Source organism: Sinocyclocheilus rhinocerous, unplaced genomic scaffold (genome assembly GCF_001515625.1).
Source record: "Sinocyclocheilus rhinocerous isolate Xijiao unplaced genomic scaffold, SAMN03320098_v1.1 scaffold320, whole genome shotgun sequence".
In the NCBI taxonomy this organism is placed as follows: domain Eukaryota; kingdom Metazoa; phylum Chordata; class Actinopteri; order Cypriniformes; family Cyprinidae; genus Sinocyclocheilus; species Sinocyclocheilus rhinocerous.
Window position 1 is genome coordinate 1,122,832 of NW_015638606.1, and position 3,217 is coordinate 1,126,048.

A 3,217-nucleotide genomic window follows, 5' to 3' on the forward strand; every position below is an offset into this window, starting at 1 on the left:
GACAGCCTGAATGTGGATCTCCTCTGAGATAGCACTCTGTACACTGGCTGAAGAGTTCCTTGGAGCAAGTTTCTGGCCTCATCAGTCCAGAAGGCAAACCGCTGACCATGCCTTTCAAACATCAACAAGATTAATCTAAAGTACTGCCAAAAGGACAGGCTAATAACACATATTGTGGTGCAACCAAGCAATGAGCCCAGTTTAATTATGAAAGATGATTTATACTTAACTAATATGTTAAAACAATGAGTATCAAACAAGTTTTCTTTTTAAGATTAATGATTTTAAGATTTTAAATTAATGTGCTGGCTAGATTTACTTATTATAGTCATTATGTCAACAAGGTTTAAATCATGGCCACGAATTAAGAACATCGTAATAATCAATAAAACTAGCAATCGGGAATTAATTATTATTTCTTAGCAGTTCTCACGTTGACTACGTAAACTTTGCATCGTTTTAAGGTTATAAAATAAAACAATTGAAAATCGGTAAAGTTACTCACTCTGATTGTTGTCCATCTTTAGTGATCCAAGTCGGTAGGTGGCGCTGTTACAAAAGAATAGGGTCCTAGAACTGCGGTCCTTGAACTGCAGCCTCCGGTTGTTAGATTTGGTGGAGAAACCAAGTCTGACCACCAGATGTCGCTAATGCGCACTGTGTTAAAAGCGTCGAGTTATGAACCGTTTTTCGGCACAATTTCATGAAAGCCATCACAAATTGTAAGTCCGCGAGACCGCAAATATACGTGAAGTGTGCCTTTGATTTCTCACAATATGACCCCTTAAAACACAAAAAAAAATTAAAAATGGAACGATCCTGTTCCTGTTCCGTCCAATAATTAAAACGAAGAAGAAGGAGCGAGAGTGCATTGGCTAAAATGTTTGGGCTTCCGGTTGATGACGCAATCCGTTCTAGCGGGTTCGGAGTCGCGAGCGAGAGCGCGGGCAGTAGCTGAGAGAGCGGACAGCGGAACGGCACTTTATTCAAAAATAACACCCGGTTATTATTATTAGTTGTTTAATATAGCATTTTTTCAGTGCTCGCTACCAGAGACTTCAATCATGCACGTGATTAAGAGAGGTAAATTCCCACTCGTCCTCCAATTATTTGATTTATTTGCAATGTAGTGAGAAAATGTACAATTGCAAATAACGTTATAGGCAAAAAACTGAATGCACATATAAATAAGCTTACGTATTGTTTATGTAATACTCTCATAACCACAATTCGTAAATCAAACACTCGTTGACCTTAATCGTGTAGCAGTGTCTAAATATAAAGAGAAGAACGTGAATGTGTTTATATGAAGACTTGATTAAGGATGCAGATTTATTGATGGTGTGTTATTATATTGATTTTCCCAACTACATAACTTTACCTTTGAGAATGATATGTGCTTATGTTAGCAGCACCTGATGACTAACGTTAGCTATGTTCTTTGTTAAGTCAAGTTGGCGCCAACCTTATGTAATACTCTCATAACCACAATTATGTCCAATTCGTAAATCAAACACTCGTTGACCTTAATCGTGTAGCAGTGTCTAAATATAAAGAGAAGAACGTGAATGTGTTTATATGAAGACTTGATTAAGGATGCAGATTTATTGATGGTGTGTTATTATATTGATTTTCCCAACTACATAACTTTACCTTTGAGAATGATATGTGCTTATGTTAGCAGCACCTGATGACTAACGTTAGCTATGTTCTTTGTTAAGTCAAGTTGGCGCCAACCGCTTCACATAGCCAGTAACTGATGCAAATCGTTATGTAATAGGTTGATCTAACTTAAAATTGTTATGCCTTGCTCATTATCAGGATATTTTAATGCACTTTTCATGTTTCTATTGGCAATTCTTTACCTGTCCCATGTTTTCGTGATTATGTATGGTGTTCTATTTGGCTTATTATATTATTAATAACTCCTTTTTTTTTTTATCTGGTGTTTTTCTTGTCTCAGATGGGCGCCAGGAGCGTGTTATGTTTGACAAAATCACATCACGCATCCAGAAACTTTGCTATGGACTCAACACTGAGTTTGTTGATCCTGTAAGTTATGAAATGCATAAAAACATCTAACATTTGTCACACTTTCTAAGGTCAATCATGTTTCCATCCAAAGATTCGAATTAAACTTATGGTCAAAACTGGAATATCGCATAAAACATATGCGAATAAAGCACCGTTTCCATCCTACGAGTCAAAGAGAACAAAATCGTAAACTGTGGCACTAATGGTGCGTTCAAGTCATGTCGGATAGATCGTATTTACGAGTTGAACGCCACCACAAAGTCGTTAATTACAAGTGGGAAACTCGAAATTTTTACTGTGCGTTCACACCGCCGCTGTCGAGAGCATCAAAGTGGCCGGAAGTCATTCATTTTCAATGTGGGCCGGCGTCGAGCAGCGGCGCGGCGCGGCGCGACTTGGACGTTGAGGGCGTCGAGGAGAGTTGAAATCAGGTCAACTTTATGGTAATGAGCTATGACGCAGTTCGGCGGCAACCAATCGGAACGTAGAAGTTTCCGTCGAAATTTTTCAGAAATAACGCCCTGAGAGGATTCCAGAGAACGCAGTCCTGTAAACTTTGGTTCCGACCACATTAGTTCCCAAGCAAAATGGAGAGGAACGGAAACATAAGCATACATCACATAATATCAGAGGTTGATTATTGCTGTGGCGGGTTTCCCAATAATCCCAATAATCTACCTGTTTGCATACAGGGACATAAATCAAATAAAAAAATGATGCGTGGACCAAGGTGTCTGAGATTGTTGGTGTTCCTGGTGAGTTGCTGATGTGCATTAACGTTATAGGAATAATAATCTAATGACATAATAAATAATAGTATAATAGTCCCAGTTGACTTTTAAACCTTAAAATCAATTTTCCTGATTATACTTAGTTAAGTAACATTTTCAATGCAGGACTTTTACTTGTATCAGAGTATTTTTACAGTGTGGTATTAGTGGTGCTTTATACATTATGAGGTAAAGGATCTTAATACTTCGTCCACAACAATATTTAATGAGGTTAGCTTATAACGTTACCCTGCTTGTGGTCAGTCTGCACAAGATCAACAAGCGTGTTTGCTTTGCGACCCCTTTAAATACAAGATAAGCATTCGATCTACGTCAGAGCGTCAGAGCGTCCACGAATCTTTCTACAGCGTTGTTGGCAGGGCGGCCAGAGCGATTTTTGACGCTCTCGACGG

General features: G+C 38.6%; 1 protein-coding gene across 1 annotated transcript in view; it reads left to right on the forward strand.

The window, feature by feature from the left end:
* Positions 1-868: 868 nt before the first annotated feature.
* Positions 869-3,217, forward strand: part of rrm1 (ribonucleotide reductase M1 polypeptide) — a 13,812-nt gene continuing 11,463 nt past the window's right edge. The window contains exons 1-3 of the mRNA XM_016565186.1: positions 869-1,006; positions 1,047-1,083; positions 1,964-2,052. Of these exons, the coding sequence (XP_016420672.1) occupies positions 1,065-1,083; positions 1,964-2,052 (108 nt within the window). The 5' untranslated portion in view covers positions 869-1,006; positions 1,047-1,064. The remainder of the gene's footprint in view (positions 1,007-1,046; positions 1,084-1,963; positions 2,053-3,217) is intronic.